General features: G+C 56.0%; 1 protein-coding gene across 1 annotated transcript; it reads right to left on the minus strand.

Annotated features, from left to right (window-relative positions):
- Nucleotides 1–646: 646 nt before the first annotated feature.
- On the minus strand, nt 647–9,943 carry LOC100075816 (tubulin alpha-8 chain). Its single transcript, XM_007665746.4, has 5 exons — nt 9,828–9,943; nt 4,299–4,521; nt 3,340–3,488; nt 2,362–3,042; nt 647–963 (listed from the first exon to the last, which is right to left on the minus strand). The coding sequence occupies exons 1-5, from the start codon at nt 9,828–9,830 to the stop codon at nt 670–672; spliced, it is 1,350 nt and encodes a 449-aa protein (XP_007663936.1). The 5' UTR covers nt 9,831–9,943; the 3' UTR covers nt 647–669.
- Between the last annotated feature and the right edge of the window lie 4,550 nt (nt 9,944–14,493).

The raw sequence follows: 14,493 nt of genomic DNA on the forward strand, positions 1-14,493 counted from the left end.
GCGCTTAGAACAGTGCTTGGCACATAGAGCTTAACAAACACCTTTTATATTTATTATTATATTATTATTATCAGTTTCCCCCAGCCTCCAGGCTCCAGTCCAGGAGTCCCCTTTTGGGAAGAGTCTTCTGGTCAGGAGGAGGCGGGCTGAGGGGGCATTCGTTCTCTTCAATCTGTCACCCTGGGCTACAGTCCTCACTCAGAAAGGGCCTGGGCCGGTCGCCGATATGGTCTCTGTCTTATTTGATTTACTCTCTACCGACTTTGTCGTGAGAGTGAATAGAAGCCGTTACCACCTCTCTCCCTCCAACCCCCCCCCCCCCCAGACCTGGACGGTCAAACCAGGTCGACCCAGCCTGGAATGGAGTTTCAAGTGGACTCTTCTGGTGGCATCGGCCCCCCGTCTCCACATCCCCTCTTCCCTGCGTATTCGACGGCCTATTCTCCCAGGTGAGAGGGCATCCAGACTGCCACGCCCAGCCCCGATGAACAGCCAGCTCCCAAGAGGGTCTGGGATCCCCGATTCCCCAAAGAGAATGGGACCCAGGAGCGGAGATTTACAGGAAAGAGGCAGCGTGGGAGGAGAGACGAGCGAGGAAGCAGACACCCCCGTGAGGAAAGACGAACAGGAAAGGAGGCACACAGGCTAAGACCTAAAAGACACCTGTATTTAAAACTCCTCTCCTTCATTTTCTTCTTCAAAGGAGTCAGTGCCCACTTCTTCATAGTCTTTCTCCAAAGCCGCCAGGTCCTCTCTGGCCTCTGAAAACTCGCCCTCCTCCATGCCCTCGCCGACGTACCAGTGCACGAAGGCCCTCTTAGCATACATCAGGTCAAACTTGTGGTCCAGCCGGGCCCAGGCCTCAGCTATGGCCGTGGTGTTGCTCAGCATACAGACGGCCCGTTGTACTTTGGCCAGGTCTCCCCCGGGCACCACGGTAGGGGCCTGGTAGTTGATGCCCACCTGATGAGAGAAGAGGGGTGACGGGAGAGTCATTCCGAGGCTGAGCAAACACCGGGACTAGAAGACAAAGCGCTTCTTGTGGGGTGAGGTCGGGGCGTGTGGAGGGAGGGTGGCAGGAGGGAGAGGGTTGAGGAGCGGGGAAGATGACATCAGTGGGGCAAGGGGGGAGGTGCTGATGAGAGAAAGAAGGATGGACATGAGAGGCGGAAGCTGGAGAAAACGTTTAACATTAGGGAGAGGAAAGGGGAAAGGAGAGTCGGTGAAAAGTGGGGAAGGGGGGAGCAGAGATAGAGCGTGCAAGATTGGTCAGTGGTGGAGGTTGCAGTGAGACAGGAAGAGAGGCAGTGGAGATGGGGATAAGGATGGGACACGGGAGGGAATCCAAACCACGCTGGGCTAAGGTGAACCCTAAAGATAGGAACAGTTCCTATATCTGTGAAATTACTAATGAAAAATAATCCTTTACATCTGTAGAGCATTTTATGTGCCCCAAGTGCTTTTTCTTCAATTACCTCATTTTGTCTTCATTCACATCTCTGGGAGGCAAGTATTTATTGAGCACTTACTATGTGCAGAGCACTGTACTAAGCAGTTAGGACAGTACAATCTCGATTTTATAGGTGGGGAAAATGAGGCCCAGTTTGGTCAAGTGACTTGCTGAAAAACACACGTGGTCGATCGGTGACCAAACTGGTGCTAGAAACCAGGTCTCCTGCCTCCCAGACTCAGGCTCTTGCTACTAGACCACCCTGCCTCGTTGGTTACTATATAATCCTACTGGTTTGGGGAGAGTTGGTTCCATCTTGCAGTGTCTCGCAGACTATTTCCTGTCACTCACTCATTCACATTCTCTCTCTCTCTCATACCCACCACACAACCAATTAGGACCAGGCTCCCTTGCCCTCTGAACCCTTGTGACTGAGGCTTCAGCCCATCCATATCTCTCCATGCCTCTGAGCCCAGGGCCATCAAGACAGCGGTCTAGACATTCTGTCGCCCAGAGACCCTTGGTCAGAGGTAGCCTGATGCCCATCCACTCTGGCAGTAGGCTAATGGAACGCTTTCTGAAATGTGCCTGGCTCCCTGAGACACAAATCCGCTGACTGAGTCACTGCTGTGGAGCTGGTGGGGTGGGTGGGAGGAGGGGAGATTTCCTTTTTAATATTCTGATGATGAGGGGGAAAGAGCCCCAGATATCGAAATTGGGGTGGCGAGAAGGGAGACTTGGACCTGGACCTGCCAGATTTGAATCGTGTTATGAAAGAGGGGAAGAAGCAGGATGGTTCAGTTGCCACAATTCTCTGACCTGGAAAGCTCTGGCAGCTGCCGGCCGGAAGGCAGGGTTTTCCCTCCCTCCAGCCTCATCGGCTTCTCCTCCTCATGCCTGCCCTTCCTCACCTTGAAGCCCGTTGGGCACCAGTCCACGAACTGGATGGTCCTCTTGGTCTTAATGGCGGCGATGGCCACGTTGACATCCTTGGGCACCACGTCGCCCCGGTAGAGCATGCAGCAGGCCATGTACTTGCCGTGCCGGGGGTCGCACTTGACCATCTGATTATTGGGCTCAAAACAGGCGTTGGTGATCTCGGATACCGACAGCTGCTCGTGGAAGGCCTTCTCCGAGGAGATGATGGGCGCGTAGGTGACCAGCGGGAAATGGATGCGGGGGTAGGGCACCAGGTTGGTCTGGAACTCGGTCAGGTCCACGTTGAGGGCCCCGTCGAAGCGCAGAGAGGCGGTGATGGATGAGACGATCTGGCTGATGAGGCGGTTCAGGTTGGTGTAGGTGGGGCGCTCGATGTCCAGGTTCCGGCGGCAGATGTCGTAGATGGCCTCGTTATCCACCATGAAGGCACAGTCCGAGTGCTCCAGGGTGGTGTGGGTGGTCAGGATGGAATTGTAGGGCTCCACCACGGCCGTGGACACCTGCGGGGCCGGGTAGATGGCGAATTCCAGCTTGGACTTCTTGCCGTAGTCCAGGGAGAGTCTCTCCATGAGCAGGGAGGTGAAGCCGGAGCCGGTGCCGCCCCCAAAACTGTGGAAAATCAGGAAGCCTTGCAGCCCACAACAGGCATCCGTCTGGAGAACAAAGGAAGACCAGGGGAGTCAACTTGGGGCTGCAGGCCTCGCGGGAGGCGTAAAATTCTGGGTCTCACTGCTTTTGAGACGAGACTGGGGGGCGGGCGAGAGGCCTTTTCCTTTGGGGTGTTAGGGATGGACCTCGGGAGCCCCAAGCCACCAAAGCCCCTGGCTGCTGGCATCTCCAACCATCCACCAAAAGCTCCCAGCCCCATACCTGTTTCCCAGAAATCCTCCATACGGCTTATCCGGAGGGTACCTGGCTGCTCTCGTCAGCTCCCGGCCCTCGGTCCTTACCAGTTTGCGGATGCGGTCCAGCACTAAGTCAATGTTGTCTTTGCCGATGGTGTAGTGGCCACGGGCGTAGTTGTTGGCCGCGTCCTCCTTGCCCGTGATCAGCTGTTGCGGGTGGAAAAGATGGCGGTAGGTGCCCGCTCGGATTTCATCTTGAAAGGAAAGGGAACAGTGAGGCGGGGTCCCTCCCGCCACCCTTCCCAAGGTCTTTGCCTTCCCACGAGGGCAGAGAGAGAGAGGATGGAGCTATTGGGTTCCAGCTAAAGAACCCCAATTCCATCTCCTTGCCCTCCTGGGACCGGGGTTCCATCCCTTTCATCGTTTGGAGGGTTTTCTCTGGCCAAAGTTGAGCTGAAGATGGCCTGGGGTTAGCTAAATGGTAGGAAAGTTTGTTCCTTCCAAGTGGAAAACCCCCCAGTCTCTGGGGATGTGCCAGGGAATCTGTGCGCCCTCCTTGCCCCGCCAACTAGGCACCAGGAAAGCTCAGAAGGCATAGAAGGACTGCCTCCGGAAGCCTCCTGGTCCTTTTGAGAAGCAGCGTGGCTTAGTGGAAAGAGCAGGGTTTGGGAATCAGAGGTCATAGGTTCTAATCTCAGCTCCGCCACTTAGCCGTGTGACCTTGGGCTAGTCACTTCACTTCTCTGTGCCTCAGTCACCTCATCTGTAAAATGGGGATTAAGTCTGTGAGCCCCACGTGGGACAACCTGATTACCTTGTGTCTACCCCAGCGCCTAGAGCAGTGCTTGGCACATAGTAAGCGCTTAACAAATACCATCATTATTATTATTTTAGCTCGTTCCCTCTACTTCCTCTCCCTCTCCCACTTATGGCTGTGTTTGGGCACGTTGGGACTCACCTCCGGGGTCGGAGTCAGGAAAGGTGGAGGTCGGCAGAAGCGACACCCGCTCTTTCCACCCCTCCTCTGGTTTTATCCGGGTCACCGGGTCCCACCCGCCTCTCACCTACAACTGTGGTCTCCAAGTCCACCATGATGGCCCGCGGCACATTCTTGCCCGTGCCGGTCTCACTGAAGAAGGTGGTGAAGGAGTCGTCGTGATTCATCTTGCCGGCCTGGTTGTTGAAGGAGCCGTCGGCCTGGACGCCGTGCTCCAGGCAGAAGAGCTCCCAGCAGGCATTGCCGATTTGGACTCCGGCTTGGCCCACGTGGATCGAGATACATTCGCGCTGCAGGGGATGGGGAGCGTGGAAAGGCAGAAAGAGGTCAGGGGAGGCAGGTCTTTTCCCTCTATTCTTTCCCTGTGCCTGCCCGCCACTCCCGCGGCACAACCGTCGGACAGCCTCGGGCCAGCAGCGGCCGGGCCTGGACTCTGCTTTCCTGCACCCGGACCCCCAGGTCCTTGTATCTGGGCTGTAGCATTTACCCCGAGACGGTTGGGTCCATGGGCCAGGGAAATCTTTGAACATCAAGGGATTTGCCTTGAAGTTTTTGCAAGATAGAGTCAGTCCCACTTGGTACCCAACCACCCCTCACTCTCTGCCTTTCCCCCGCAGTGAGGACAGAGATGACGTATATGACGGTGACCGGTCCGCTGTCCACCCGTGGTCCCCCGGAAGCCCGCAACTAGGAATGCAGGTATGTGGTCATTGTCTTCTGTCACCGTCCAGCCCATGATACAGCCAAGCCCCAGATAACTTTGAGAGGGGAGCACAGGCAGAGGGATCAGAGGCTCCTGATACTAATAATGATGATAATAGCGTTAACCACTTACTATAATTATGGTATTTAAGTGCTCATTATGTGTCAGGCACTGTACTAAGCACTGGGGTGGATACAAGCCAATTGGACTGGACACAGTCCCTGTCCCATGTGGGGCTCACAATCTCAATCTCCATTTTACAGATGAGGTACCTGAGGGACAGGGAAGTGAAGTGACTGGCCCAGGGTCACCCAACAGACAAGAGGCAGAGCTGGGATTAGAATCTGTGACCTTCTGACTCCCGGGCCCGTGCTCTATCCTCCACACCATGCTGCTTCTTTGCCGAGCACTTCATTTAGCCCTGAGTTAGATACAGGGTAACCAGGTCAAACTTTCCCACACAGAGTTCACAGACTTAAGTATGAGGGAGAACAGGTACTGAATCCCCACTTTGCAAATAAGGAAGCTGAAGCACTGATAAATTAAGTGACTTGCCCAAAGCAAGCAAATGGAGGAGCTGTGATTAGAACCCACATCCTCTGGCTCCCAGATCTGGGCTCTTTTCAGTAGACCATACTGTCCTACTGGCCCTGAGCTGGGGAAGATTTGGTTGCCCCAAATTGATCCCTTTCCCCACTCTTACACCTGCTCACAACCAAGCACAGCCCAATCCACCAAGTCAGCTGGGGCGTTCTAGCTGAAGTGTGTAGTATCTTTAAAGTTTGGACCCGCTTTCCGCTATCTCGTCTGGCCACCCGCCCTTCCCTTTGCCAAACCCAGGTTGGGCTGTTTGTGGCTACGGCCCAGTCCTGCAGCAGGGATCGTGGGACTGCCATCCCTCCGTCAGAATAATTGTGGTATTTGTTAAGCGCTTACTAAGCACTCGGGTAGATACAAGATAATCGGTTTGAACATAGTCTCTGTCCCACAGAGGGCTAGTGGGTTTTTTCCCCATTTTACCGATGAAGGAACTGAGACACAGAGGAGTGAAGTGACTTTCCCAAGGTGTCACAGCAGACAAGAGGCGGAGCTGGGATTAGATCCTTCCGACTCCCAGGCCCGTGCTCTATCCACTAGGCCACGCTGCGTGCGAGGCCTTGTGCGAAGCTCTTGAGAAAGTACAGTTGAGTTAGTTAAGCCCCTGCCTTCAAGGAACTTATAATGTCGGGACTCACAGATCCCCTTTCAGCAGGGAGAGTGAAGGAGGAGAAGGAGGAAAATTCACCCACAAGTCTAACTCTCAGAGCCAGGCTCTTCCTGCCTGGGCTTCTCTCCCGCTAACTCCCCTACTCCCCCCAACCATCTCTCCCACCTCCTGTGGCCCCATCCTCGCCCCCGCGCTCTTTTTCCGGGAGCCCCCTCCACCCAGCCTGGCACCTCACCAAGCCCGTGCCCCAACCGCATCCCCGCTGCCTGAAGCCCAGGGGCCTCCTACAGACCTGACCGCTGGGTAGGCAGACACAGAGAGCATCCGTCGAGCCCTACGCCCTAAGGCAAACCCAGAGCAACTGGGGCCACGGTGATAATGCCAGGCTCTGGGCTCATTAGCCTGGTAGTTGTAGAACGTTCATTTGTTCTACAATCATCACCACCTCCGGCCTCAATCTCCTCCCCCCCGAGGGGCCCGCAGCCTTTCCTCTCCCTCTTCCTTTCGGGAGTCAGATTGAGCCGACTGAGCCCGGAAAAATGAAAGGTAGGCTCCGTTGGGGCAAGGCTTAGAACTCAGGCCCAAAGCAGGCAAATCTGCATCCCTGCAAGCAGGAGGCAGCCACAGCTCAGCCATTGAGTCACGGAGCCCTTCAAAGGGGCTCCTCTTTGCCCCGGGATTCCTGCCAGAACCCAGGACCTCTTATTAGACTCCAAGTTCCCAAAGGGCAGGAACTTTGTGGAATCTTGCCCGGGATTCCTCAGACCGGCAGGTCAGGCCGAGCGCCCTGTCGGCCAGCTAGCCCCAAGCTGAGGCAGAGTGGCTCCCCTTCCCTCCAGCAGGACAGATCACTTCTCCAGGCTGGAGCGGGGCAGGAGGCTTAGAGTCCCCACAGGACGGATGAGTCCCTCAGAACTAGGTCAACCCCCGCCCCGCAGCCCGACAAGCCAAGAGCCGCCCGCCGCTGGGCCTGGTTAGGTAAGCTGATCTTGTAGGAGATATTTAAGTCCTGTGGCTTCTCCAAACTCATATTTCAAATCCCCCCCCTCTGCTCACCCAGGCCTCTTGCTTACGCTTTCTAACTATAGGCCCCCCTGCTCTATTTTAAACCAGGCCCACGGAGCTCAGAGGAGGCAGCCCCGCCTCGGGCCCAACAGGGTGCGGGCAGGATGCTTGTCTGTCCCGAGGGGAGCGCCCTCCGTCCCCACAACAGAAAGGTGAGTGAGTCGGAGCGCCAAGCAAGTCCAGAGCTGGACCAGCCTGCACTGCCCCCCTACACGCAGCCATTCAGTCTCCCCCTCCGCCCCCAAGGGGATTTAGGCTGAGGGGTGGGGGGCCCAATCAGGGGACTCTTCCGCCCCACATTCCCAGCCTACCCTAACCCCCAATCCAGGAAAAGCATTTATTATGACTCAAGCACCAAGAGCTGGGCCTGAGGGAATCTGATAGTGACGTCAACGATCAGCGACAGCCCTCCCTCATGTCACACTGGGGCCGGACTGTGACCCGAGCCAAGCCGTTTTCCCCCCGGGGCAGATGTTTACGGAATACTACAATTACGACCAACTCCAAGGATTCCAATGTTAGAATACTAACAAATATTATAGTTATGATTATTAACCTCCCCCGGGGGAAGGGTGTCTTTTCTGTGCCCTGGTCCCCCAACCCCAGCTGTCCATAACCTGCCGGGTCAGGGACTGGAAAGTGAAAAGGTACCGTCAGGTCAAAAAGTTAAAAATAATTGCCTACCAGCATGCCCAAGAACGCGATGCAGAAATAGCCACACCTGCCGGGCTGGCGGGCGGATTAGACTACAGGGCAGTGGAGGGGAGGGAGGGTGACTCTCCGCAGGTGAGGGGGCCTGAATGCAGAATCTAAAACTCCTCTCTGCAGGATGGGGGTCTCTCTGGCCAGAATTCAGCCTTTCCTCCTGGGCCCCACTCTGTCCCCAGGTCAGGCCAGCAGCAATCCAGCCGGACGGGCAGGGGAGCGGAGAGCAGCGGGACGAGCCTCCACGAGGCCAGTGAGCCTTCATGGGGCGGGGCAGGTGGTCTCGTCCCCCAAGGGGGTAACGTGGATCTTTCCGGCACGGGCCCAGAACCGAGATTTCCGCGGCAGAACTCAAGGCGGAGCCGGAGGGGGCGGGACCGACCCCCGGCCCAGCTCAGTCAGGGGGTCAGGGGCATGTATTGTGCCGCTCCCAGCCGCGTGTGCCAGGCAGGCGAGAACCAGCCTCTTTGCCTATGAGAGGGCCTGGCCTGGAGAGCGAAAGGAAGGGGAGAAAGTCTCATGGGGGGCTGGAACTTGAACTTCACCTAGATTTCATTCCCCTTAACAATAATGATGATGATATTTGTTAAGCGCTTACTATGTGTCAGGCACTGTTCTAAGTACTGGGGTGGATACAAGCTAATCGGATTGGACACAGTCCCTGTCCCACTGTGTCTTAATCCCTGTTTTACAGATGAAGTAACTGAGGCCCAGGGAAGTTGAGGTCACCCAGCAAATAATAATCATTCCGGCATTTGTTAATCGCTTACCGTGTGCCAGGCACTGGACTAAGCGCCGGGTCGGGTACAAGAAAATCGGGCTAATCCTGATGAGGGACCTGAGGCCCAGACTAGTGAAATGACTTGCCCAGAGTCAGACAGCAGACAAGTGGCAGAGCGGGGATTAGAACCCACGACCGTCCGACTCCCAGGTCCGTGCTCCAGCCACTGGGCTATGCTGCTTCCCAGTGGCAGAGCCCGGAATTAGAACCCGGGTCCTCTGACTCCCAGGCCGGGGCTCTGGTCACCGGGCCGCGCTGCTCGATCCCCCGGGATGGGTCAGGGCCGGGTTTTGGGGGGGGGGGGGGGTCAATCATTTCGGGAGGGAACATTGACCCAAATCGGCCTTCGGAAGAGTTGAAAGTGTTGCCCTCCGTCCCCAGCCCCCGCCCCGGCTCCCCAGCCGGGGTCGGATCCCCCTCCCCTCCGGCAAGCAGAGACCCCTCAAAGTCGGGGGAGGGGCTGCCCGCCCCGACCCCCCCCCCCCCTCCCCCCAGATCCTCCCGGAGTCCCTCGATCGGCCAGCAGAAGGGATCCGGCGTGGCTCAGCGGAAAGAGCCCGGGCTTGGGAGTCAGAGGCCACGGGTTCGAATCCCGGCTCTGCCCCTCGTCGGCCGGGTGACTGTGGGCAAGTCACCTCATTTCCCTGGGCCTCAGTGACCTCATCTGCAAAACGGGGATTAAGAGCGGGAGCCCCCCGTGGGACAACCTGATGACCCCGTATCTCCCCCGGCGCTGAGACCAGTACTCCGCACAGAGTGAGCGCTTAGCACAAATACCAACATTATTACTGCTATGGCTAGCATCACCGGGAAGCGGCGTGGCTCAGTCGAAAGAGCAGGGGCTCAGTAGAAGGGCAGGGTTCGAATCCCGGCGCCGCCCCTCGTCAGCCGGCCGACCGTGGGCGAGTCCGGGCCTCGGTGACCTCATCTGCAAAATGGGGATGAGGACCGTGAGCCTCGCCCGGGCCAACCTGACGACCCTGAGCTCACCGCTGCCGCCGTTATCATCATCATCGTCGCGTCGCCCTCACTTGAGCCCCCCAAAGTCCGGCCCCATCCTCCCTGGACCGTCCGGTCCCCGTCGTCCGTCCGTCCGTCCGTCCCCCCCCCCCCCCGGGTCCCCGTCACCCCTCACCATGGCGACGACCGTGCCGGGTCCCGGAGTCCACTCTGCCCGGGTCGCGGTGAGCGTGTGAGGCCGGAGGGGACCGGGCGGCTGGGCCGCCCCGACGCCGCCCTCGACATCACAGTGGCCGGCCCCGACCCGCCCGGGGATGGGGGGGGGGGGGTGGGGAGGGGGGGGGGTCACAATCGCGCCTCCCCGCCAATCGCCCGCTCCAAAACTCCCCTCCCTCCTCGGCCCCCGGTTGCCGTTGCAGGCGATTTGCCGAGCGATCCTTCCCCCCGCCTACGGGGCAGAAATAGCCAGCAATCGGCCCCGCCCTCGCTCCCCCCTTTCCCCCCTTTAATCATAAACGATGTGGCTATGTGGTAAGCTTCTCCCCCAGCGCTTAGGACGGTGCTCTGCACGTCGTAAGCGCTTCGCAGATACCAACACTGTTATTATTATCTGGGGGACGTGATAATGGTGGTATCTGCGAAGCGCTTACGACGTGCGGAGCTAATAATAACGATGTTGGTATTTGTGAAGCGCTTACTATGTGCAGAGCACCGTCCTAAGCGCTGGGGGAGACACAGAGGAATCTCCCTCCCCATTTTACAGATGAGGTGACCGAGGCACGGAGAAGTGAAGTGACCTGCCGCTCCGTTCTAAGTGCCGGGGGGATCCAAGGCGATGGGTCGTTCACTCGTTCGTTGGTATTTATCGAGCGCTTACCGTGCGCGGAGCACCGTGCTAAGCGCTTGGAATGGACAGGTCGGCAACGGATAGAGACGGTCCCTGCCCTCGGACGGCCTCACGGTCTCATCGGGGGAGACGGGCAGACGAGAACGGTGGCAATAAATAGAGTCGAGGGGAAGAACGTCGCATCGAATCCCACCACCTGCGACGAGCCTTCCCCGATGAGTTCCCGACACCCTTTCGATAAATACCGGGTAACCTCCCACGTGAGGCTCACGGTTTTCATCCCCGTTGGACGGATGAGGTGACCGAGGCACCGGGAAGTGAGGTGACTCGCCCGAAGTCCCGCAGCTGGCAAGTAGCAGAGTCGGGATTAGAACCCGTGACCTCCGACTCCCAAGCCCGGGCTCTTTCCCCCGAGCCGCGATACGGGGCGATCGAGTCGTCCCACGTGAGGCTCACGGTCTTAATCCCCGTTTTACAGACGAGGGACCTGAGGCACAGAGAAGTTAAGTGACTTGCCCGCAGTCACGCGGCTGACAAGTGGCAGAGCCGGGATTTGAATAAATTGCGGTATTTGTTAAGCGCTTACTACGTGCGAAGCGCTGGGGGAATGCAAGGTGATCAGGTTGTCCCACTTGGGGCTCACGGTTTTAATCCCCATTTGACAGAGGAGGTGACTGAGGCACAGAGAAGTTAAGTGACCTGGCCAAAGTCACACAGCTGGCAAGCGGCGGAGCCGGGATTAGAACCCCTGACCTCTGACTCCCAAGCCCGGGCTCTTTCCACTGAGCCACGCTGCTTCTCTGATGTTCGCTTATAAACGCGAATATTGAGGAGTGGGGTGAATGTCTACGTGCTAAGGGAGGTTATCTGGCATTTATCGAAAGGGTGTTGGGAATCGATCAGGGAAGGCTTGTTGGAGGTGGTGGGGTTTTAGGAAGGCTTCGGAGATGGGGAACGATGTAGTCTGGTGGATCTGGAGGTCGGAGGAAGAGGAGTTCCAAGCGGGGAGAACTGCATGGGCAGGGGGATGGAGGGGAGAAGCGTCATGGCATAGTGCAAAGAGCACAGACATGGGAGTCAGAGGACCTGGGTTCTAATCCCAGCTCCGGTACTTTTTTTTTAGTGGTATTGGTTGATCACTTACTATGTGCCGGGCACAGTACTAAGTGTTGGGATAGATACAAGCTAATCGTGTCGGAGAGGGCCCCTGTCCCGCGTGGGGATCAAAGTCTTAACCCCATTTTACATATGAGGGAACTGAGGCACAGAGAAGCTAAGTGTCTTGCCCCAAGATCACCCAGCAGACCTAGAATTAGAACCCAGGTCCTTCTGATTCCCGGACCCATGCTCTATCCACTAAGCCACGCTGCTTAACAGCCACAAGCCTGTCCACTGTGTGACCGTCGGTAAAATCACTTAACTTCTCTGTGCCTCAGTTACCTCACTTGTAAAATGGGGTTTGAATCCTCCTCCCTCCACTTTAGATTGCGAGCCCCATGTGAGAAAGGGACTGTCCAACCTGATTCCGTTGTATCTTCCTCGGCTCTTGGAGCAGTGCTTGGTCCCTTGTAAGTGCTTAACAAACGCCACTGAAAAAGGGGGAAATCCCTCCACGGTACCCAGCTTTGAGAAACCGATTTCCCGTAGCCATGCAGTAGCTTGCCGTGTGCCACTCGTCCCTCTCGCCACCTGTGACCCTGGCATCCAGGAGGGCGGGAGGGAGACCCCCCTCATGCTTCACCTCCCTGAAAGCATCACCCGCCCTCCACCTTTTTCTCCTCATCGTGCTACAACTTTTCATTTTTGCCCTTCAGCCTGGCCCTCTACTCACTTATGTCAGTGAGTAACCCCTGAGAAGGACGAGGGAAGACAATTGGGTTAATCAATTGCTTAATCGCTGATATTTATTGATTGAAGCAGCATGGCCTAGTGGAAAGAGGACCTGGGTTCTAATCCAAGCTCTGCCACTTACCGGCTCTGTGATGGTGGGCGAATCACTTCTCTTTGCCTCGGTTCTCTCATCTTGCAAAATGGGGATTCGGTACCTGTTTCTTCTCCTACTTGGACTGTGAACCCCAGGTAGAACCTGATTGTCTTGTATCTACCCCAGCACTTAGTACAGCGCTTGACACATAGTAAGCGCTTAACGAATACCACAGTGATTTACTGAGCACTTACTGTGTGCGGAGCGCGGTATAAGGACTTGGGAGACCACGGCAGATTTGCTTGACATGTTCACTGACTAGTTACTGTATTTTTCTAATTTGTACTTGAGCCACAGCGAACAGAGGAATGAAAGGGACATAAAACTGTACGTACGTAGGTTCCTTTATGCAGTAAGAGGCCTTGGCGTTTCAACGGGCACTCACTTCTCAGCCGATCACGTCTTCAAACGTGAAGGACAACTATATATAGAGAGAGCCTCATTCTAATGACCTGGAAGCAAATGGGACATTTTCTATTTCTGTTTCACTCTGGCCCAGTCATCGTTTAAGAAAGAAATGTTTTACTCACCAGAGAATGTTAACCGCCAGTTCCCCAGAAAAGACGAAACTCAGGTTGCCCTTCCCTAAGGGTGAACTGGTTCGGTGGGCTCTAGTTAGCCCCTGCCCTACCTAGAATGGCTCCTCTGGCAGCAGACACCCTCTCTCCAAGTCAGAAGTGAGAAACGGAGGAATCGAGTGGCTTAGTGGAAAGAGCATGGGCCAAGGAGTAAGTGGACAGGACTTCTAATCCTGGCTCTGCCACATTTTTTTTTTATGGTATTCGTTAAGCGCTCAGTATGTGTCGAGCACTGTTCTAAGCGCTGGGAAAGATCCAGGTTTATTAGGTTGGACCCAATCCCTGTCCCACATGGGGCTCACAGACTTAATTTGGAGGGAGTAGGATTTGATCCCCATTTTACAGATGGGGTAACTGAGGCACAGAGCAGTGAAGTGACTTGCCCAAGGTCACAGCAGGCAGGTGGCGGAGCCAGGATTAGAACTCAGTTCCTCTGACTCCCAGGCCCGTGCTCTCTCCATTAGGCCTTGCTGCTTCTCACTTGCCACTTCCCTCTTGTGTGACCTGGAGGAAGCCATTTAACTTCTCTATGCCTTAGTTTCCTCATCTACAGAATGGGAAATACCTGTCCTCCCTCTCTTCTAGCCTCTGAGCCACGTGAGGCAGGAGCCACAGGGCCTGAGTCCAACCTAATTAACTTGCACCTACCCCAGTGCTTAGTATAGTGCTTGGCACATAGCAAGCCCCGATCAAATACTATTATTGTTGTTGTTTATCATTAATAATAATGGGACTTGTCTGAGGTCACACCGCCGGCCAAGCATTTTAAACCCTACCTGCCCCGGTCCCGGGGACGTCGGGACCTCGAACCAGTGCGAGGAAATGGTTATAGCGTCGGTAGATGGCCACTTGTGTTCTTGTCAGAGACTGCATTGAGGAAGTAGGCAGGCTGGGATGCATCACGAGGTGTTTTCCATGTAGGGCCCGTTTACCGCCAAAGTCACGCTGGCAGGGTGCTGACCCTGACCTGTAGCCCCTCCGTCCAGTTGAAAGTTGCCTTGGAATCCGTCTTGGTCTTCGCCATCTGTATTACCCAGTTTGTTTTCACGATTTCCACTGGCTCTGCCCACCTACCGGAACACCCTAGGGGGTTCTTTGACCAGAAAGCAAAATGGGCTAGTGGAAAGAGGGAAGACTTGGGAGTCAGAGGACTTGGGTCCTAATCCCGGCTCTGCCTCCTGGGTGACCTTGGGCAAATCATAATAGCTCGGTGGCTCAGTTTCCTCATCTGTAAAATGGGAATTAAATCCTATTCCCTCCTACTTTGACCGTGAGCCCCATGTGGAGCAGGGACTGCGTCTGACCTGGTTATCTTGTCACTTCCCCAGTGCTTAGGGTATTTATTAAGGGTTTACTGTGTTCCGGGTATCGTACTAAGTGTTGGGGGAGATACGAGCTAATCAGATTGGACACGGTTCCCGTCCCACAGAGG

The sequence above is a fragment of the Ornithorhynchus anatinus genome, chromosome 13 (assembly GCF_004115215.2).
Source record: "Ornithorhynchus anatinus isolate Pmale09 chromosome 13, mOrnAna1.pri.v4, whole genome shotgun sequence".
NCBI lineage: Eukaryota > Metazoa > Chordata > Mammalia > Monotremata > Ornithorhynchidae > Ornithorhynchus > Ornithorhynchus anatinus.